Below are 23099 nucleotides of genomic sequence, written 5' to 3'. Positions count from 1 at the left end.
TCCACGGAAAAACTCAAGAAAATTCAAAAAAATATATATTTATATTTAATTGTACATCTGTGAATTAACAACAATGATTTCAGACTTTTATAATAATGATATATACCCGAACATTTTATCACAGTCATCCAATGATATGCAATATATAGCACTGAAGTAGAATCACAGTTGGATAATTAAAGGGGGACATTATAAGGCTACATGTTATGGCTTCAGTATGTATGTAATAAAAAATAGACATATTGTATTAATGTTGATCATGATAAAGAGAAAAGTTTGACTGATATATGAAGTCTTAGTTTTCCTAAGAATTAGGAAGCAGTTGAAATACTGTGTGTAAAAAGACAACACCGACGTATTTTTTTCTTTTTGTTCTAGATTCGATCCATTTTTATAATCAGGATATTGTGCAATGAAATATCTATGTTTTATGTAAAATAAATAATTTGTTTAGTATTGAAAACACAAATTTACCTGTAATATTATAATGTCATTGAAAAAAAATATCTTCTATTCAAGGTTGGAGTCTTTGTCCCCGCTATGAAGTGACAGATGGGCATACACTGTGATAATGATCTCCGTCCGTCAGTCACAGTAACTTAATAGCCATGTATCGGAAAACCGCTGTTTGGGGTCCTTCGAAATTTGTTATGATTTATTTTTATGAAGTATAGATGTTTACATTATACCCCATTTTGAGTTTAAAAAATTGTAAGAGTTGAGATTGTTCTCAACATTTTAATAGTTGTATGCACCACCTTCTTTGAAACTGCTTGATGTTTAGCTAATGTATTTTGTAGAATGAAGTGTAATAAAGTGTAAACGTACATACTTCACCACAATATTGATGACATTTATTATATTACGAGGCTTTTTCGGTGCCATTTATTCCTGATTCTCAGAGGCAATAATAAATAACATGTCATGCATACAATTCAATGCATCTTTTTGTTTTGTTCTAATTATAAATTTGCATCAAGGTATCGTTAGCTTTGTCCATAATTGACTTTTCTATAATATATGATATCTGATAATTAATGTAAATTTCATGATAAAATGAAGGAATTAAATACGTGCTATCCTGTTTCCTTTGGAAAGTAGTTATAAATCGAAAAATCATTTATTTGTTGCATTCTGTTGTAATTATAATTTTAGACTGTATACTGGTTGACGGAAAAAATTGCATCTAAAATATTTATTACGAAACCGAAACTGTAGCAGGATTTATGGAAATTTTAATTAACTTTAATTGCCTACCCCCAAACCAGTTTCCATGCATCCCCTACGGCGAAAGTGACGAAAAAGTACACAAAAATATCTCCACAACATTACCATTCTCAAATTTTTTTCTACATCAACAGAGTTTAAGACGATGTTCGGTAATTTTCTTACCAGAATGCGGTCATGAAAATAATGCAGCATATTGCAATTAGGCATTTAGAAAACAAAATGTACTAGGACGGATACATTAACTTTCAATGGGTACTAGGACGGATACATTAACTTTCAATGGGTTATAATTTTGATTTTCATATCGATGAGGTCAACATTTTAGAATTCTTTCTTTTTCTATAAACCTTTTGGCTAATAAACATCTTGAACTGAGTATCTACTTTCAATTCTTTCGGCTAGTTCGACTTTGTTGAGTTTTCGAAGACCTTTGACTAATTGCCCTAATTCACACTGTCTATTAAACGACCGCCATTTTTCAAGGCTAAAAAGTGCAGATTCTTCGGGCGTCCTGTCCCGATGTGCCGAAATTCTGTCGATTAAGTCCATATCTTTTATCTTCCGGTCTTGATCACGTGGAGGAATAAATGGCAATCTTTCATAGAGTCTCTTCCAATCTCTTCCAATGTACTGCGCCACAAACTTACAGGCATCTTCTAGCTGGCCTAGATTTATAGGAAATTTTAAGAGGTTAAAGCTGAAAAAAATTAATCTGAAGAGAAATGACTGCAGTATGTGTACTATGCATACTTAGTAATTATTGCACACATTATTTCAGTAGCAATTTATTTTGATCAGTTTTAGGTGTTATTAGGTTTTAAAAGATGTGTTAGTTAAGAAAAATAAACATGGTTGAAATATTTTTAATAAATGAATATCAAGTAAGTTCAATTGTAATATGACGGCGATGCGTTTAATAGTTTTTTCTATCCGTTAGTTTGAAGTTATCTTTAAAAAGTATGTCATTTTCAGTAAAACTGCCAACCTATTTTGTGTGATAAACATTAACAAGATGACTTCATATTTTGTTATCGATTTTGTTGTCATTTGTTAAAAGCATATTTAATTAAAAGTAGATTTTCTGCTTACTGTGATATCATCTTATATTAATGTCTTAAGAAACTCCTGCAGAAAAAATGTCAAGAATAAATCCAAGCCTAATAATTTGATATATCAGTGCTTGGCACACACATTCACAGCAAACAGTAAAAAAAAGATAATTGTCTTTTTTTTCAAAAACTGAACCGTATGCGAAAGTGAAATGTGAAGAATAGTAATTTAACCCACTTTCCCAATTTACCTGGGTTACCGATGGTGGACTCGATTCCTGTTCAAAGTAGTAATTTGCTGGAACTGTATTATTGTAAGAAAGTATATTACTATTATTAATTCTGAAATTTTATCTTTTCTTTATCACGACACAATCCAGAAGGATATGTAATGGAAATGGTGTCTGTCGTGAACCTCACTTTCCGCCTGGATCTGCCAATGTATTTATCTTTGACAATTTTTTTCTATTCAAATGACATTTATTTGCCTTATATTAACGTCTCGTTTCAAATGCCATTTATTTCAAGTCCTTTCTCTCTCTTGTCCCATGTATTTACCCGTATCGTGCTTAGTTGATGAGCATGCGTGACATATGCTTCCGCGAGGAAGGGCTTTAAAGAACAAGAAAAAATTTCCTCGCGGAAGTGTATATTGATCAATTCATGCTCCAAGCACGCTCATCGAGTATCCCACAGTTAACACGAAAGGGTTCATTCTGTGTAGATTGCGATTGTCAAACATTACGCGTTGGTTCAATAGGTGTTTATAACCTAGTCTTACAATGGATGAAAATTAGAAAGTGTTTAATTAATCTGGTTTTCGTACATTTATAAGTTGAATAAACATCGAAATTTTCTGTTAATGAAATATAAAAACGCTGAGAAATTATTGAAGGCAACATACTACTGAGAAATATAAATATTTATGTCAAATTTTATTTGCTGATTAACAACACGGTGAGATAAGGAAGTTAATGTACATGTACTTCCTACGTACATGTTTACGCAATCGAATTGTAAACATACACCATTGCTTCATTGCTATAGTAGACGATTTTATTTCTTTATAGAACCGAGCAAAAGCTCACTAAAGATTCAATAGGAAGTTGGTCGTGCTTCAGTCTAATTTCAAGTTTCATGTCATGATATGAAACTTTTTTATGAAACTTCTGTCAAATTAACAAGTAGGTGTGTTGAGTAGTTGCAGAAAAAACTAACGACAAAGTTGTAGACTGACAAAAGGACAGACGGACAACATGACCATTGTATATCCCTGCTAAAACTGATCAAACGTGGGTTTACAGAAATGTGTACCTGATACACGCTCCTCCCCTAAAATTGGGGATTTTTTTTACACGAAATTAAGATTTTTCACATATTCAAGTAAAAAAAATGAATTGTCCTTGCCTGACTTCGCTCGGCTCTAATCTTTACCCGAAATCTAGGAAGACATGATCTGTCCTGTAGGTAATTTTTTCCCCTTATCATCTACTTAAATATGCATATCAATAATATTCACGGCACTTAGTGAAGTTATTTGTATGCCTTGGCTTTATTACAATTCATCATAAACTGATATTATAATGTTTAACCCCATCTTTTCAGTCAATTATGTCGACGAATATTATAACTATATAATTTCTGTACTGGATTATTCGCCACCCATTTTGATAAGGTGTTGAATTGATATACAATCTCAACCAAGGCGATAGAGATAATCAGACATTTTATATTCACAAAATATTCATCATAAAGTAGCAGCGAAAATTAAAAGCAAATATTAACGATACAATTGAAAGTCCTTGGGGTAGCGAGACGGCTTGTTATGTTTTTCTTAAGTATAGGTAAAAGTGGACTTTAGAATTCTAATGCAATAATCAAGTCCCTTTCGATGACACGGTATAAATATATAATATCACTTACGTCAAATTTCAATGTCTTTTTACAACACTTTTATTTGATTTAGACGGTGAATATTTGATCAGAATTTCGTTAAAACGACCGTCAATAACTTATTTTAGATACATGTCTAAGTTTGCATATTGAAGTAGATGTTCGATTACACCATTAACTGTTACCATGCAAGACTATCGGGCAAACTTGATTTGTCGAATAATCTAAGTGAATGCCCCGCCTTCAAAGTGCAGTACCAAATTGATTTCTAGTCCGCGTGTCCGTCAGTACGTCACCAATCTTGCCTTAGGTTCACCTTTGCACCGAAGTTATTTTAAAATTAAGTTAGGCTCATATGACCGTGAAACAAAATACATCGGCATAAAATGATACAAACGTTTCAAAATCTTACCCACTTTATTATTTTGACAGATATATTGTGGAGTTGTCGGAAACATTTTCTTGGTTTTCATTAATCCTCGCTTGTTTTGTTTTATATCGAAAACATGGTCTTATATTTACAACATAAAAGTTCTTAACTTGTTATATGGCGCACACAAGAATTCAGTTTAATTTTGGGTTTGAAACAATTGAAGTTCTTTTAATTCGTCGTTTAAATACACAAATTTAATATAAGGCACTGTTGAAAACACACTCAAGACAAAGTGCTCAAAAATCACTAGAACTGTTATGAAATCTTTTAAGCTGAAACATTTAAAATTGAGTGTTTTCTATCAAACCTTTGAAAAAAATTTGGTAAGACAGTTTTTTTTTAAATTCTACTTTTTTACATTTTGTCTATGGATCAAACGTTTTGACTTTAGCATTACTGGTAAAAATGACAAAAAGTACTATAAGTTACACTATTGAAGCTGATAAAATAGGGTGGGTTGGGTAATAGGAAACACATATCTTTTCAGCTTTTGGAATTGGATTTCAATGTTTCAATTCCTTGTTTTCCATTATAGATAGATAAATTTTGGATGATGTTTTCAGATATAATAGATAAGGCCACTACACATGAAGAGATATACGGAGTTACTATACTGGCATATATTGCTCTATGCACACATATGTAGGAACTTGGCTCTCCATTATATAAAACGACTACGTGGGATTGAAATGTTTTGAGGCTTAAATGTACATATAATTCAGATACAGAGGATTTAACAATACCAATTAAACACACAGAATGTTAGTAATAATTTGTTTAAAAATTCGGATAAAAAATTTGAGCATCTAAGAAAAAATCAAGCGAACAGCGAAAATATAAGTATTGCATGCGTTTAGCACTCACTTTTTAGTTTTCGCTTCTTCGAGTACTCTGCTAAGAAATTCAATAATACTTATAGTCAAAACTATTAATTAAAAAAGTAGATAATCAATGTTCTTTTTGTTGAAAAAAAAATTAAGTTGTGGGAAGACAATAAGAAATCTGATTAATACAAAAAAATGAACGAATACAACAAGGTCAATTCAAAGTGATGGATTAACAGTTAGGTGGATTAAAAGAGGCCAAACAACTGAAAACAGTATTATTTCCCCATTTGTGTAGCATCTGGTAACTTACAAAAAAGGATTTTAAAGTCCTAGCTGATGATAGCATTATAATAATCTTAGAAAACAGAAGTTGCTTTTTTACTTATCGCTTTTTCATTCATTGATTTTTAATGGTAAATTATGAAACAATTTGAAAAGCGTTCGTTATGATAACACTGTTTTTCCAGAAATTCGATTATTTTATGTAACCACATCGTTATTGGTATGCAATACTGCTGTGGTTTGACGGGTACAAAGTTATAAAAGACAAAACTCATGCTACATTGAAATGATATCCGATTAATATCTTGTTTCGTTACAATCAGTGGATTTCTTTCTTTTTTTACTCTATGTAAATGCAACTTGTCTAACTTGACCACCCAAAACGTCTACGCGAATATACAGTTTAGGATACAAATGTAGAAATTGTATCTGTAACAGGAACTTTCACATATAACTACATGTACCTATCATGACAGTAGTTTTGATCAGAAAAGTAGTACAAAAATTCGTATACCAATATCTTACCATTTTCTGGAATTTTGATTCGCCTTTTGTGCATCATTCTGAGCGTGTCCGGTGACAAGTTTAATAGCCGAATCTTTTTAAGTATTCCAGATTTTTCATCTATGCTCACAATCCTATCTTGAACTGATTTAATCTCAATTTCCATGCCCAACATTTTTTGCCTGATTTCGTGTTGTTCGTGGCGGTTAGTCACAGCCTCGACTTTATATTCATAAGTTCTATCATTCACAGATTTAAATTCTTTTTCTAATCGCACTTTCTGTCTTTCCATCACTTGCTTGTTTTCTTCTAACTTTTCAAGATTGACATATTCGCGTTCTAAAGATAATTTGAGGTCAGTTCGATAGCGAGGCGACACAGGTGTTTTATCAGCGATTTCTTCTTTCAGTTTTTCAATTTCACTATTCTTAGCTTCTATATCTCTGTCCAATTTTTGCAGTTTAAGAACAACAGTTTCTAAACTCTGTTTTGCTCGATGTTTATGTTTCTTTTGATTAGAATGTTCTCGAACTAAAGTGATATGTGACTTTCGCTTCCGTTCTATACTACCCTCTGAAGCTCGTATCTTTTGTCTGAGCTTATCAATGTCATCCTCTAGTTTCTCCTTATAAGAATTGTTGAAGAAAACATCTTGTAAAAGTTTATCTGGATAAGCAGCATCTTCGGCAATCCACTTCTTGGCTGCATGCGAAACTTCTATCAGTAATACACATGTGTCCTCCATGAGTTTTCCATGAACATTTCCATCTGTAACGAAAGTCTCGAATGGCTTCTTTAATTCCCCGTATTCCAGAATATTTTTGTTGATTTTGTCAATTTTGGCATCAATTTCATTTCGATATGCATTTATTGCTTCTTCATACTCAAGCACCGGTTGAATTTCTATATCATCTGTTTCCTCTATAAAACTTTGGCAATATTTGTAAAGATGTCCACGAGCGCATTCGACAATCATCTCACGCACTCCTGGTACCATCAGTTCAAACTCACGCGCGCGTTCACATATGTGCAGTAAGTCTTTGTAAGCGTCCTTTTTGCGCATGTTATCTTCTATATTTTTTAATTTATGTTTTTCGAAAAATTCTTTCCAAGTACTAAACTTTGACGGATCAGTTTCCCATAATGCACATAAATCTTTCAGACACTTTTCGCATGCACTATAATCTATTGCGTCACGATTGAGGTACTTTTTGGCGAATTTTCTGATTTGGATACAGACCTCATTGACGTATCGTATTATCATTCGATACGCTGCTTCCCTGCTTGCCGGTGGTCTCGACTTTCTTCCTCTTCTAGGGGACTGCATGATGCTATCATAATCGAGTAGTTCCGTGCTCCAATATTACACTGACTATGCGTTGTGCCGGATTAAGAGATGGACAAGATCCGGTTATAATAAATATGATCCTAGAACAAGAAAAATATAATTATTGCATCATAGTATCTAACCTGCATGCAAAACTATATCACAATGACACATTTCTCCATATAGGGATTGTTAAAGTAACTCATATTATAAATTTTCCATTAAGATTATTATTCCGAGCAGACACAACCTAAGTATCGCATCTCAATATAATAGCTTATATCTGAGCTTCAGTTTATAGCCGTTTCTCAATCTAGGATGAGCCAAGTTTTAATTTAAATGAAAATCCTATTATAAAATAACTACAGATTATGGTTTTTACCTCATTTCTAGGAAATCGTTACAAACGATGACACATTTGCTTTGTTTGCATGACAACATTTATAAATAAAACAATCCTGTATAAAACAATCATAAACAAATTTTATATAGGTCCATAGAAACAATGATATTGGTAGCATTTCACTCGTTTATTGTTTAAACTGATTATTGATATTCGTAACTTCTGTAACCATTTCTATGCGCAAAACTGGGTAAGCCGATATATTGTTACACATTGATTTTATTGACTTTTGTGGCATTCTGCGGTTGGTGTGGTCAACTCAAGTACTTGCCAGGTGTACATCTGTAGATTTCGAAATTCCGGTAAATGGAAAAATAAACATTTTTGTAAATATTGAATTTACTTATCGAATGATAGGTTATCTGAAATGGTTCGACTGATGTATTATTTGATGTGTAAATATTTTGTATCATACGTTCTTTCACAATTCACTTAACAATGTCCAAAACCTTATTTAGTGTGGTCAAAGTACAAGACAGCACTCATCAAATATAAATTGTGAATTTATGTTGACTCCAAAATTACGTGAACTCTTTCCGAAAGTGTTTTTGCTAACATATTTTTTGCAGTTTTACATACATGTATGATTCATCTGATAAAAGTTTCAGAAGTATCCGTTTGATGTTATCTTGTAACTAAGACATTTCAGTTTCATCACGTGACCCGCATTGTTGAGGTCATCTACAGTGCACTTTAAATGTCAGGGTAAAACTTCATGTATGTAATGCACATGACAAATCACTTTTACCATGGCGACATAGTTCTCAAACACGGAATCAGTCTTGCACTTGGCGTGATTTCGAACGATTGCTAAAAAATAGTTTCTTATCGGTTTCCACACGACTGGCACCGTAGTATAACATCAAAGCCCGTTTCCAATCGTCTGATTTTCTCACCATGCAAACATCGATCTGGTTTCAATAGAACTTAAACAACAAAAACAATTTCCTTACAACGCCTTGAGGTAATAGAAGAAATTAACATGACGTAATACTAAATCAATTAAGACAAACTAAGTTGTTGTTACCAAATAAATGAGAATATAACTATATTTCCGCTCTGCATTTTACAGCTGAAATTAATACGAATGTTATAAATGCTGTTGCAGTTGAATATGGATTATTTCTACAACGGTTGGCATGTTGAGCATACCGGTATTCTATTCATATAATTCTTGAGATTACATCGAACTATTTTTGATTTTTTTAATTTTACAGTATTTCATATAATTAGGAGCAAACTAATTTCTGATATTTTACACCTCTACCACTGAAAAACTACATGTAAGTTATTCCTTTTAGATCGACGTGACACTTTATTGCAACTAGGCATTTAGCGATTTTGGTTACAGTGATTGAATGTTATTTAGAATTATGACAAACTCGCAGAAAATATAAGCACATGCAAAAAGGTATTTGATGGCACCGGTTTCCATTTGAATAATCATGAAATAATGTAGTTTCAGAAATTATCTGTTTCGGAAGATTGCTTTTGTTTATCATTAGCTGTTCTATGTTAAAAGAGTAATTACCCCTTTTTGTATTCTACTTTTGAAAATATAATTATATCATTTCTAAAGCAAAGCAAGTGTAAAAACTATACACGTCGTTTGTGATGACAAGCAATTTAAACACAAAATGTCCACGATGGAAATTCATACATTCTACCAAAACCCATATCTCTTAATTGAATGCATTTAACTGCAATCGAACAAAATCGTTTGAACATTTCTGAAATTGCATTGCTCTTTAGAAATTGACAATTTCATTTCCGTTTTGCTAAATCATAAATAAAGGAATACACGTACTTCAGGCTGGATTTATTGTTTGAAATGATCATTACTTTAAAAGAACTCACTAAACCTTTTTGTAATAATGGTATAAATTAAGATAAAACCAATAATGCCAATGGTGGAAGTATATACATCACTTACATCTTAGTACTGTGGTTATTGACAACACGGTATTGCCGCGGTCTATGAAATGAAGATAACAGTCCGTCCGTGTCAGATAAATGATAAAAAACATGTACGCTCATCCGCTGAAACAAATGTTTTTTTTTAGGGTGTTTGTCTGTCTTTTGACCAAATGTCTTTGAAAAGATGTCCACGTTTGTCTGAGGCGAATATATATATATATATATATATATATATAAGAAGAAATTCGTCCGTTTCTGACCAACTAATTTAGCCTTTATATGTAGAATCATTTTTTCGATTGTCAGACAGTGGATCGTATCATAATTGAAACTAACAGAAAAACACACACGATATTTTAAAGTCATATTAATGAAACACTAAAGAACTTGCCATTTCATAATAACAAGCAAACAAATTAGTATATGTGTGACCTAATGAACTGAATTATTTTTTGTTCTATTTGCTGAAAACACACAACATAAGTAAAAAAAAATGGGAAAATATAACACGCTATATCGGGATTGTATGTTTTTTACCTGCGTCACCAGCGGTTAATACAGGTTTGGTAGCCGCTGGGCCCTGTACGCCCATCCGTCACGTTAAAGGTACCTACATTATGTAATCTGTAACTCAAAAGGCAAGGAATTAATACCGATAAAACTTTTCACAATGTTTACATACATATTGAACATATGCACATAATCTATAATGGAACAATTTGACAATTTCCCCTCTCATTTTGGAATGTTGAACGTACGTTGTGGACAAATTTGATATATTTTACCTTTTGGAATTAAGCATTATACTATCATAAGTACATACTTAAGGTAATTTGTAATCCACGTTATATTTCTTTTAACTTGCTTAATGTTTATTCATATACGGAAGACAAATGTATAACGATAACAAAGATCCAGACATTTTATCACTCTTTTTTTCACAGTAGAATGTAGTATGTCATCCTGTTAAAAAAGAAGTTTTAATAAGAACATCAAAATGAATTATTAGAATCTAAGCCAATTTTCCTATTTCCAACATATCAAACAACATTCTTTCAAAGTAAATTATTATAAGTTATCGAAACAAGCAAGAGCCTGTCACATTTTTCAGTTCTGTTTTAGCAACCTTAGCAATGTCGTGATTTTATAACATGTCATCCCATTGCTGTCACTGGTTAGAATTTCTTCTTTAAATGTTTTATGATTTCAGAAGAATCAATGTCAGTGTGGATACTAAAATTTAACATTTATGCAGTAAATAGAAAATTCCCCATGTTGATATTATTGTCAGTGTGCGCATAATTTAATTATTGATAGGAGCTTCTGTAAGGACAAAGATATAATGTACGAACACAATTAACTGAAATATTGATTGCAAACGCGCTTTACGCACCTAGTCTAAAAAAGAACAAATCTCGTTAATATTAAATTACTATGAAATCTTGTTCGGTTGCCATTTATTATTTTTCATAAAAACAAAAACAAACAAAACGACAAAATTAATAGAACAAAAGAAAACAGTTTATAATGTAACCATTTCATCCCTTGCATCTTAACATATTTTCAAAACATACGACATCAACCTTTTATTACGATTTTATCACAAAATTATTTTTGCCATTTTGAGAAAAAGCCCACAAAAACTTCGGTAAAAATTGGAGAATTTACGTGGTTAATAGAAAAAGTGACAATATTTTACTAGCTTAAAAACTACGGGAAAAACGTAAATCAACCATCTCAGTTTGCTTGTGACAATGTCAAAAGTTTGGGATGTTAAAACACGACTTACCTGAAATTGGTGCAAATGAAACAAATCTTTCTGATTTAATTTGGTGATTTTTATTTCAGCTCGCAGTTTATATCTGGATTGAATTGCCAAGAAAATAGCTAAACACGACTATTGAGTTAAGCCATAGGTTTTGTAAAAGTTTCCGAGTCCAGTTCACTATCAAAAAGGCCAAAGATTATGTACACTTGAAAAATCTAACAGTGTGCTCTACTTGATAAATATTCCACGTGTGTCAATATAATAAAGAATTTCAACATGTTAAATATCCCATATTCAATAGCGTCTAATGGTTCTAGTTTTTCTTAATGTTTAGACGTTATAAATCAATGACTAAAGCCGGAACTTCTCGATTGGGTTTGGAAACGGACACAATAGCAACAAGTCTTTTTTAAATGATTTTTCTTTCTTCTTTTTGATTGGAACTATACATGAAAATCTTGGATCGAATCTCATTGCCGACAAGTTTGTTTTTATGAAATATATATTTTGTTTTTAATTACGTAATGGTTACAGATCTAACAAAAGATCTCAGTGAGAAATTATAAAATATAGGAGGCCTTACAATCTCAACGACTTTACTCACCATTTTGAATGACTTCAACTTAATTGGCCTACATTTAACTGAATGACTTCATCGATTGCGGTCACCTCTCTAGGAACAAAGAACAATTTTTTTCGAATGTTATATTTTTTTTATTGGGAACGCCTTCTTTTTTGGATTAGTTTAGAGTAACTAAATTCAAGCTTCGATTTAAGAAGACATACACCAAGGAGATGAACATGCCCCAATGCCATCAGCCAATAAGAGTCTATTAGATAGGGAAATGTTGAGTGAATGGTAACCGATTGATTTTGACATTATTTGCTAGGACGTAACTTTAAATCTTTCTATACCTACCATTAGTGTACATAATCTTTGGTCCTTTAGATAGAGAACTGAGCATATAAAAACTTTTAAGTGTTTCTGTAAACTCACAACCAAAACTTCACCATTTATATCTATTTATTTTAAATATCTTCAAATTTAAAATTCGTACGTCGAAACTTGGCCTGTATAAAAGAAGCACAATAATAAATAGATAATATTATGAAAGTTACAAACAAAATGGAAGATTTATGAATAAATATCAAAAAGACTTTGTATTTATATTTTACTGACTTAAAAATTTACATACTCGATAGCCTTAGATCATATAAAGATTCTTGTTATATCATAAACTTTAAGAACCTGTCCCTTTTTCAGGTCTTGTATATTTTTGAATAGGGTTCGTGAACGAAGCCGCGATTTCAGGTGGCTTTTATATCAAAATTTCGATTTTCTTTTTCTTTTTACTCCTCCACAAAATAATAAAATAAAATTTTAAAAAATGCGCATTTCTTCTATATCCCTGCATCACGAAAAGTTTTTAATGAAATTTTATTTTTTCGTTGCTAACTGACATATAACTAAAAAATATTCGTCCTTTCTGTTGAAATATCTGGAAATGTTAAACAATATCAAAATTTTTGTAACAAAAGGAAACGGACTTTTTTGTAATAATCACAGTTTTCAGTTCAAAGATCAAAATTGCTATCATTTTTTTTTCGACCTTATTTCCACTCTTATTTTCTTACAACGACATATATTTGTTAATTTTTTTATCGTTCACACCATTGAAATGCATTTTGAACATTTGATAGAAAAATTCTCATGATTGATGTTTACACTATAAATGAAGCTTTTATATGTTTGTCATTAAATTGACACTAATGTGACAATATCTATTTGAAGGATGACTTTAATCTTATTGTGCAGTTGGTTGGATAAATAAACATAACAAGGCAATGGTAATCGATGATACAAAATTCATATTGAAATGCATCTGATTGTAACTTCAAATTAAATTTCATTTTAAGGTTGCTTTTATCTTATACCTTTGGGTATGAATAAATTACATCGCAACGTCATATTCTCGTTAATGTCATGCAGGGAGAGATATTAAAATTTCTCATCATCAACAAATAAAAGTGAAATATGTAAGTTCCATGTTATCCACTTGAATTGTATAGAATTGTAAAACTGCTTTTGCTCCACTTCAGATAAAATCTGAAATTAAGCATGCTGTCTGAATGGCATAGAAAAATGTTACGTCAACCTCAGTTAATTTGATCAAAATGTTTGCGATATAAGAAGCGTTATTGCCCATGAAAGAAATTTTACATTGTCTATTATTTAAGTGTCAGTCCCTGTAATAATCAGACAGTGGGCGAAACATGGTATAAAAAACCCATCATTTTGATAGTGTGATTTGACTATTTGCACCATCAGATTCAAGGAATATAGACAGGATTTTCCATATTAAACTGGACCATTGAATTACAGTTTCGTTGACATGCACTGAAAACGAACATTTCAAGGGCAGACAACTCTGTCAAAAACCTCATTTTTTCTAACATTCTATTGATAAAATTCTGAGCAAAGCCAGTGGTGCAGAGGTTAAATAGTGTTACTTTCAAGTAGAGAAAGTATCCTTGAGTGATATTACATTGTCGGATCGGTGGGTTTTTGACACGCATGTTTCTGATTTTTTCCATTTTGCCTGATTCTTACACTTACACTTAAGTGAGTACAATGTCTTTGCTTTCGGATAGATTTTGTGTATTTTGTTTGGTTGATAAACCACACTATACCACCACTAAATCACATTCAAACTATGCTAGAGAAATGGACACGATTAAGAGAGTAATCAAGGTAACCAAGGTTCTAGCGGAAATCAAAAGATCAAAGAATGCAATGTAATCCAGGGACAAAGACAAGACATTGAAAACAGACAATCACAACAAAGAACATAAAGTAACTAAATAATTCATACAAAGTAACAAAAGTGAATGAACAACTCGGACTCTACTAAAACTGGGAGCATGGAACAGGCGCACCGCTAGAGTAAGCGTCCTCCGCTATTCTAGAAACATCCGCCGAGTTGCTCATAAAAAGTCGTCCGGGGTAGACAATATGATGCTTTTTCATAACGACCACTCAATTAACATGAAACTACAGGCGCAGAATTTAACTACTCAGCCAAAATTGCAACATACCTTTTCATATGTTTTAAAACATTGGATCAGTATGATGAAAGTATGTTTTTTTTTATACTTGTAAGAATACACGTATTTGCAAATCATACTTTTTTCATTTATAAGACATATATAAACATAGTTCAATATAATTAATCTTCCTTTCAGACGGATGAATTGACGACTCTGTCACCAAAAATTGTTCATATTTTAACTATAGAAATGGTTCCAACGTGAAATCCTATTGAAAGCATAAAGTACTATATACCTTTGGTTTTTATTTACTTGTTTTTCATGAATGAATTGGTTAGTCAGAAACATGTTTTCAATTGTTTTTTATGGTTGATTTAAACATATAAAAACATGAAAAACACATGCTTTTCAGGTGCTTTTAAAACATAAAAAATATATGTTGAAATTTATCCTATGTGAAGCTTCCATATTTAGTTATTTTTTTAAAATTTAGTTTCACTGATGTACTTTTTGATGTAATGGTTATATAAATACTCCTTTGTAAAATTCATAAACAAATTAATTCACCGAATATTTTGCAAAGATGTATCCAATATTTTACAGTTATATACATAATTTAAATATTGCAACTTTGGATACGGTTGTCAAGGACAACTTTTCAGCATTTAGCTTAGAATTATTCGAATTTCTCCACTGGTAAATGATATATGGATATATAAACACCCTCCATTTCAATGAAAATATTACATTTTTATTTTTACAGTTCCATTGAATCAAACTGTCATATTCATAATTTTATTTCAATTAAGTGTAATTGTGTATATAACTTTTCGTTCTGAAAAGATAATACCCAGCATGAAATAAAAGATATTTAGAGAATTACTATTCTAGATTCAATGTATTTGATTCATAACAAACAAGACATTAAGACTAAGTGGAAATATACTAAAACCCAATTTTGGAATAAAGGTCTATACTTCTTTATAGTCTCAATACGCGTTTACCCCACAGGGTCCATAAATGCATTAGAAGAATGTCATTTGCATCTGAACAAAAATGGTCATGTGGCGTCCTATCTTAAGGCTAAACAAATGTGAAACATACTAAAGAGAGTTGATAATTCAAAAGTGTCTGTGTATTCATTTATTTGCCATGTTTATCTCTATTTTTCTTTTACTCCTCAAGGTCCTTAAATTGTTTTGGAAGTTCCTTGAATTATTTTGCATACATAATTACTAAACTTTGCTCTGCCATATTATGTACAAAACTAAACGTAAGAATGAGAAATATAAATAAGAAACGCAACCTAAAACTGCATATAGATTTGTAAATGAGCATCAACTTATCAGGAGTAGTCATTGTACATACTTAGATTGTTTTTGTATTTACTGTATGTGAGAAATAATATAAACGGTATAAAAAGTAATAATCTTCATCAGACACACAAAAATTATAATAAAACAAAAGTCAGTTTAGACTGAGACATATACAGAGATCTTTACAAATACTAGTACACAGTTGGATAAAAAAGGATCTAAAACTTTTGAAAAAATCAGAATGGTATGAAAAAATGAGAACTGTAATTGTCGAGTTGAATGTACTGAGAATGACAAGTGGAGCGTCGATGGGAGATAGTGTCAATGTGTCACTTGTTTCGTTGAAGACAAATAGTATTAAAAAGCCCATAGACACCGAATGATCTCATTTGCATTACGTGAGATAACATACGTGAGACGACGTATTGTCCAGTTTTGTTCACAAAATATCATATAAGTTGTCATACTATGGTTCATTACTTAAAATTTACAAAAATGTAGTCTTGATAAACAATAATGACAGATTGTTTGGAGATCTTATTATGATATTAAGTGATCTGTTCATTCTGTCAATCTGAGAGGTAAATTTGAAGAGTGCCTCTCCACTACCCCGAATGACTAAATATGAAGGTCAATGTATTAATGTATTCCAATTTCATTTACAGGTGTTATACTAAAAATACTCTTCAAGGTCGAACTTTGGCCCATCGTTATTGCTTGCTAGCAGGAACGTACATTACCATTATTTTACCCCCAGAAAGTTTTAGCACACCGTGTTGGGAAATGTAAAAAGAGCACATTTGACAGAAATCCTTATACTTACTGTTGTTCAAATTGACACAACGAAGCCCTTTAACTTGAAGAATTAAATATTTGACGAGCTTTTCAATTAATAGGTAAATGAAGAGATGTCATGTACATTGAAAATGTCACCTTGATCCTTGGAACAAGGATGAACTAAAATAATCAAGGGCTTGAAGTCCTATAGTTATACCTGTATGGAAGTAAACCCTTGTGCGATTATCGTACAAAAACTTTACCCTATCACTGAACTGCACGAGTTGCTGGATATAGCTGGATAAGTGAATTTAAAGATATGATTTGATACCAGAGATACTTCATTTCTTTTCATCTCCGTCATGTGTAGACTAGCAAAAACTGAACATTAAAAAAAAAAAAAATGGTTATCACTCCAATACAACGAAAACGGATGAGCCTATTAATCAGTCATAAACCAGTAAACTCTGCGTCTTTCATCATTTTTGATAGTTTAGTTATTAGCTATCGGCATATTTCATAATTTTATTCGGTTGACAGGTCAGATATGAAGGGTTTCAATACCCGTTCCTGCAACAAATTAAATATAGTTCACTCCACATGTATCATGCATTCAGTACAGTTCATTAACAAACAGTTCTTTTTGTTGCTATTTTTTCTTATTTTCAGAATTAACATTGAAGTATACTAGAGTAGAAAGCACACCATACAATTAGAATGATACTGTAGTACAGTTTTCGGACTTTAAGTGACATTTTGATAGCTGTTAGTTAAAGCATTCCTGTCAAACTATGACTTCCCTTTACTATTTCTGTTTAATAAGATTAAGTAAATACAGTTTATTAAACAATATTAGTTACAAAATTTCATATTGTTCAACCTTTTACGGAAATTAGGACATCTGAAATGCCAAATTCCTAGGTAGAACTCTTCATGAATAGACAATGTCATTTTGTGTAAATATCTATAGTAGTTCAGGTCTTGGCATAATAAAAACTTATTTTATGTAATTATTTACCTTTTTAATAGCATTTTTTTTTCAATAGAGAGAGAGAAAGGAGACACTTACTTAGCTTTATCCTTTTATTTACAATGAAACAGCGTATAGGGCCTTTAACAAAATGAGCCTTTCTAATAACATAACATTTTCGCTCGAGCAATTAGTGTAACTCAACTGATCTTTTGACAGAATGCAACACCAATAATCGGATTAAATCGAAACTTGTTCAATATTTAAAGGGACATATAAAAAGATTAAACTTAACACTAATGATCTTAAGAAACGAATTGTAACATTTTAAAATCTGTTAAAGGTTTTTATTAAGTTTGTATGAGCTTCATGTCCCAAATCATTGCTTTGCTACTTCGAGAAAACCTTGGTTACAGAAAGATCTTAATTGATGACATTTATCACTATAATAATGTAAATCTTTATACACGCTGTGAAGTAACAATTAATTTGGTGAATGTACTCTCAGTATTGCCATGATTTTTATAAATATCAAAACAAATGTAAATATATTGCTTATTCAATTAATTATCAATAATTTATATTTTGTATTAGTTATGTCCTCTAATGTTGTAATAATCTTTTGTTAAGTACATAAAAATTGTTTTGTTATTAGCAAGTTTTATAAAAGGGCAAAACCGTTAGAGAGATGTTTTAAAGAGTAATCAAGGGAACCAAAGTTGTAGCGGTAATCAAAAGAATATAATCCAGGCACAAAGACCAGACATGGAAAACAGACTTACACAACAAAGAAAATAAAGTAACAAAAATCATACATACAAAGTAGCAAAAGCAAATGAGCAACTCGGACTCCACTAAAAACTGGGAGCATGGACCAGGTGCACCGGTAGGGTAAGCGTCCTCTGCTTTTCTAGAAACACCCGCCAAATTGCTCATAAAAAGTCAAATCCGGGGTAGACAAACGAGGAAAGGAAGACAATGACCCGTTGAATAAATCAGTTTTCATGGTGCACATGGATACACCATAACGATCCACGAATTTATGATGACGACCATTAAATTTCTGTAGTGATGACTTCAATCTTGTAGCAACATAACCCTGTTCCAGAAGCCTATTTGGTAGAGTTCTAGCATGATACAAAAAGTCTGCATAGTTTCGGTAAGCTCTGGCATAACGTATGAGTTGTGATATGAACACTACATATGCAGGTGCTGAAGGGATGTTGCTACAGATGAAAGGAAAGTTGACAATTCTGAATGAAAAGTCATCACGTTTTTTGTAAAGTTTGGTCAATAGTTTTCCTTTACCATCGATTTCCGTGTGTCAAGATATGAGGCTGATTTCACAATGTCTGTAGTATCCTTTAAGATAGGGATACCTATTATGGGAGTATAAACCTCAATGTAGTACAAACCTATATACAGTCCTACATTGTAAAAAAAAACAAATGAAAAGAATAATATATGAACAGTCAGAATAGAGTTATATATATTTTTGATAGTAATTTCAGGGTACAAGTAATTGATAGCTGAATCTTTTACATTTTTCAAACAAAGTACAAAAAACATTCTTTCAGTAATTACAGAGAACTTTGACACAATAAATATTTGTCACTGCAAAAAAATACGTATTAAATAGACCAAAAAAGCAATTTGTTCTTACCGTCTTAACGTTCCATTCCACCGAGTTACCGCTTAGTAAGTTTTAAGCACACTTAGAAATAATATCTAAATGGTATGGAAATTTTGACCGAGGACACATTTCAAAGTAAATTGTCGAACTAACTGAAGGTTTAAACTGTTTAACTTTCTGTTGGTTTGAAACTTATTTATCATATGTAGGACAAAAAACGATGATAAAAGTAAAACGAATTGAAAAGTCATCGATTTAAGTCGGATTAGAGATCGAGAAATTGGCGATATGGAGGCATAACTTTGATAAAGACATTTTTAATTTGTTTCATAGGTAAATAATGACGGTTTGCATGTTAAATTAAACTTTTTTCTATCTCATTCAACCATTTTCCAATTTCCTTTCACTCGTTCTCTGCGCACAAAATATCAATTTGTAGTTTTAAACTAAATATCTATGCACATTGTTAATATTTGCACTTTTTGTTTCATGAGAACAAAATCCAACATATTTGAGGAGGATAATGTATTGTAAATGTTGCGTAATACTTATGATTGCATTTAGACATTTCCTTGTGTTGGCTATGTTCAATGCGATTTATTGTAGTATTGGAGTTTCCGCTTACAACATCATTTGTAGAAGTCATAGCATGCTCCATCGTGTTTTACAGGCTTTCCTACTTCTAGTTACCTAATGTTCTGTATCAAAAGGATGGAAATTGTATTGTTGATTTATGTATTGTTTATCTATCTTTTTTATTTCGGATTGAAATGTGTATTGTTAAGTAAAATAACTTTATGTAGTACCCTCTCATGTAACCTCTTAAGGATGAAGGAGTGGGCTTTACTGCAATCATCACAAAACAACTTTATTACATTCTTTCTATATTACCTTATTCTTGTATTATCAGGGCAGATAAATGCGATATTGGAATTACATGTTTATGAGTTTTATTTATTCTTTAATCTTCAGGTACCTGTTTTACGAGCGTGTGTTGATTTTTAACGAATGTAGGCGTATGTGGCACCGCGCTTAATTTAGTTTATACATCGTTTCTACTATATTACTCCGTTATTAATTTGTATCTACTGCATCAGAGTTAAATTAAAACTGTTTCAGTTATAGTTATTGTATGGTGCATCCTAGCTATCACGCAATTGGAAAGAAAAAAATGTTATTGTAAACAACTCTTTATTTTTGTTTCTGTAGCTTTAATTATTGTCAGGATTCTTATGATTTAGTGATATTTTTTCTTAACAGTATCAAATGGAATATCATATGTCAAAACATATTTTTTCAGTTTTATACTTGTTCATGTAAGCAGAAAATACTGCTTATGATCTTTATTTACAAAGATCGGTGTTAATGAAATTGCTTCTTTGGTAAAGAAAACTATGAATACTCAATGTAATGAATAGATAAATTGTATTATTCAGCGCTAATTGATAATCGCCATTAAGCGCATGTAACATTAAACATTTACAGGTTTTGCTACAATAAACTAAAATTGCTAACAACGTATATCAGTTGTTCGTGTGCAAACGACTTGTGTTGTTTTCTATTTTTAACACGTCCTTGTCAAAACAAAACTGTCCAGAGATTACAAAGAAAGACTGTACCATTCTAAAAATTAAAATGGAAATCACTCATGTAGTACAAAATTACCAGGAATATAAATATTGCAATATTCGGTATGAATTCACCTCTTATCAGCAGCATTAGAACCAAATACTGAGGAATTTCATTATTCAAACATATATTGTGTACAAGAAGTACTAACCAAAAATATCGCAACAGGAAGCCAAATCCAGTCCCAAAAGTTTTTACCAAATAAAATATAGAAGCTACAATATTGTCGCTATGTGTAACACAAGAACGGGTTAAGGGGTTTTGATATTTTTGTTACAGACATTTTGGTAAATGATACTTGATGTATAGTTCGGGTCAGACAAGACTGACTATAGAGTTAGTAAATACCCTCGGTGACATTTGGTTCAACAGCAATGGTATTGACCCAGTGATTTCTAAATATAAATTTTTGGTATCGATCATATAAATATTGCAAATTTCGGTACTCATTGCATATTAACCCTACCCTACTACATGCGTTGTTCATTTACTTCTGTTTCTGTGTACGTGTTATTTTGGTGTTTTCATGTTCTTTACTGTGCGTGTCCATGTTTTCTGTCTAGTCTTTATCCTTGGATTTTATTCGTCTGATTTCCGTTCGAAACTTGGTTCCCATTGTTAGAACTTTGACAACACATTTGTAACTAGAGCAATACTAACTGAAACGAATGGAGTTATGATCGTTTCACATATGAAATTGCCAAATATTTCAATGAAAACAACGATTTAGTTTAACATGTTTTGTTCCTCTTTATACCTAGTATATCTAAATTTTGAATGAAAGAAACTTACATATTAGTGGAATCTGTCCTTGCTTTCTATCATACAAGTAGACAATATTAGGTTTCAATGGGATATGTGTAATCTTTAAAACTTTAACTTGTAAACAGATCTAAAATTTAAATAGTCATTGTGTTTAAAGTTATAACAATATAATTTGTATTCATGGCTAAATTATTTTAAAGACCAAAAGGTCGTACAAATTGAATAGTGTTTCATTGCATGCAATGTCGACTTAATCTGTAAATGTTCTAATTCATATATCTTATAACCTTTTGTGGAGAAATGGAAAAGTTTGAAAATATGCAAACTTTGTTGATATTTTCTGTGTATAATCTGTACAAGGCAGTGTGTCGTGCATATTTCAAATTTAGACTTTAAACAAAAATAAAAAAGAACTTTGTTTTCATTGTTGTGTCCTTAAATATGATTTCCAATGCTGGTAGTTTTGACGTTATTGTCCAAACTCCAAAGCAGGTCCAGTTCCGTACCGTTGACGTTCCTCCACTAGTATTAGTCCCGGCATGGAAGAGACCAATACTCCGAATTTGGGTATTTTCATTTATTAATACGTTCTGAGCTATCTTTTACAAAACTAGTTAACCCCACCGCAGACTTGAGCCTGTCCACAGTCATAAGATGCTGGTCATTAATGAGTCTTTGTGTCGTTATATTACTTTATTTTATTTTGAAGAGGTGTTATCGTTCTGTTAGCTTAGATTTTCCTACTCTTTCACGGATTACTAAGAGTTGCGCTTACACTTGTTGAAGACTTTTTGGTGATCCCTGAAAGTAGTTATTAGTTTGTATTTAGGTTATACGCAAATGCATTTGTAGCGTTTCATCATATCCGTTCCTTTTTCTATGAATTACTAACATTGTTGACTCTTCTCTTCAAAAAACGTTTACATATAAAGAATACTTAGTTTAAAATTATATTGTTAAGGTAAAGTTAATTTAGATAGGTCTGACTTGGACATCTATGTTACTGTGATAAGACTAGGCAAGACTATTGAAAGAACTGTCCACGTTCAGTATCAATGATGGATTTTATCATGAACCTTAAAAATTATGAAGTTAATATACACAAGTACTGGTATTTTGATATTGGCAAAACAAGAACTGAAATATCATTATCTGTGTAGAGTAAGAGTAATCAAGGGAACCAAGGTTATAGCGGTAATCAAAAGAATGCAATCCAGGCACAAAGACCAGACATGGAAAACAGACTTACACAACAAAGAACATAAAGTAACTAAAATCATACATACAAAGTAACAAAATAAAATGGGCAACTCGGACTCCACTAAAAA

General features: G+C 31.6%; 1 protein-coding gene across 10 annotated transcripts; it reads right to left on the bottom strand.

Moving 5' to 3' along the window:
- Nucleotides 1–22: 22 nt before the first annotated feature.
- On the bottom strand, nt 23–21934 carry LOC148611257 (uncharacterized). 10 transcript variants are annotated; one of them, XM_088591600.1, is made up of 5 exons: nt 12238–12405; nt 10403–10489; nt 6240–7646; nt 5470–5499; nt 23–1895 (listed from the first exon to the last, which is right to left on the bottom strand). In XM_088591600.1, exons 3-5 carry the CDS (start codon nt 7543–7545, stop codon nt 1585–1587), a joined length of 1647 nt encoding a protein of 548 aa, XP_088447726.1. In that variant the 5' UTR covers nt 7546–7646; nt 10403–10489; nt 12238–12405; the 3' UTR covers nt 23–1584. The 10 variants fall into 10 exon arrangements, with proteins under 10 accessions (XP_088447726.1, XP_088447727.1, XP_088447722.1 ...); XM_088591601.1 differs by lacking the exon at nt 12238–12405 and adding an exon at nt 11655–12168; XM_088591596.1 differs by lacking the exons at nt 10403–10489; nt 12238–12405 and adding an exon at nt 21799–21934.
- Nucleotides 21935–23099: the final 1165 nt, after the last annotated feature.

The sequence above is a fragment of the Perna viridis genome, chromosome 7, assembly GCF_037379345.1.
Source record: "Perna viridis isolate PV_CMFRI_1.1 ecotype Kerala chromosome 7, ASM3737934v1, whole genome shotgun sequence".
Taxonomy (NCBI): domain Eukaryota; kingdom Metazoa; phylum Mollusca; class Bivalvia; order Mytilida; family Mytilidae; genus Perna; species Perna viridis.
The sequence above is the reverse complement of the archived record's forward strand: the minus strand, read 5'-3'. Positions and strand labels throughout refer to the sequence as shown.